General features: G+C 34.2%; 1 protein-coding gene across 1 annotated transcript; it reads right to left on the bottom strand.

Moving 5' to 3' along the window:
• Window positions 1–73: 73 nt before the first annotated feature.
• Window positions 74–527, bottom strand: LOC105316320 (neuroendocrine convertase 2-like; the record flags this gene model as incomplete). Its single annotated transcript, XM_011411153.1, has 3 exons — window positions 74–227; window positions 329–366; window positions 416–527. Coding segments are annotated over 3 exons (304 nt in total), but the record flags the coding sequence as incomplete, so codon positions are not given.
• Window positions 528–1,209: the final 682 nt, after the last annotated feature.

Below are 1,209 nucleotides of genomic sequence, written 5' to 3'. Positions count from 1 at the left end.
GTAGCTCCCCCCAATAAACGAAGACCTGTCATAATTAATAGGGAATGAATGGATGAAGTATAATTCCCCTTACCTGCCATAGAGGCATCATAAGCTACACCTACTCCACAAACATTATTATCACGTCTCATGACAATTTCACCAGCACAAGCAGTTCCATGGGAATCTGTTCCAACAGGAGATGGGTCACTAACATTATAGTTAAAATCATAACTATAAGCTGACACCTACAAGTATAGAAAAGAGGGAGAGAGAGAAGATCTAGAATATAAAAATGATATGCTACAGTCATTTATAAAACAATTAATTATATCACAAATACACTTACATAGTTATTCCTTAGGTCAGTATGAGTATGTTGTACTCCTACACAAAAATGAGTAATGTGATTATGAGAATGATTACATCATCTTACCATCATCCACGACACCAACTAATATTCCATTTCCAGTATATCCTTGTATCCATGCTGGTTCTGCATTCAGATCAAGATAAAGGTTTGTCTCATTAGTCTGACCAGTATTGTTCTACAATAAAAATTCCAGCTCTGAATAATCTCAGTTGGTCAACTTTCACTCCAATTGACAATACACTATCTATTATTCATGGTACTTCACTCCAATTGATGCTATCTATTATACTATTTACGATGTTACTTACAACTGTCCACTGACTGCACCACAGTGGATCTGTCTGACATGTTGGTTGAATATACTTCTTTTCCCAGTTGTGCAAACTCTGCTGCTGTACATACCCTACCTGCATGAAGACGTAGCTATACTCTGATACAGTATGTAATGTATGTACTAACGAAAACACATTCAAGTGAAAAAGGATACATATTAACATGTACTTTCTACGAAATGAGAGTAACAAGGAAAAGAAAGGGGAAATTAAAGAGAGGAAAATAAATGAAATAATGAGCACAAGAAATGAATATAATAAGACAAACATATAAGATAATAGTACTCATGAGATTTAACGCATACAGCATAGTCCAGTAATAATAAAATGCCACATAATAGCTTTGCCATTACAAGTAAGGAAAGAAGTGTCGAATTACTTTATATCACACAAATAATCAAACAAAATTAACTTCTTTGTGCTAAATCAAAATGTATGGATATGTGAGCAACAGTAGAGTTGCAAAATCTGCAAGTTTATCTTTCAAATGCACAAACTCAACTAACACAGTACATTGATAGTGTG

Source organism: Amphimedon queenslandica, unplaced genomic scaffold (assembly GCF_000090795.2).
Source record: "Amphimedon queenslandica unplaced genomic scaffold, v1.1 AMPQUscaffold_1732_Cont26261, whole genome shotgun sequence".
NCBI classification, from domain to species: Eukaryota; Metazoa; Porifera; class Demospongiae; order Haplosclerida; family Niphatidae; genus Amphimedon; species Amphimedon queenslandica.
The sequence above is the reverse complement of the archived record's forward strand: the minus strand, read 5'-3'. Positions and strand labels throughout refer to the sequence as shown.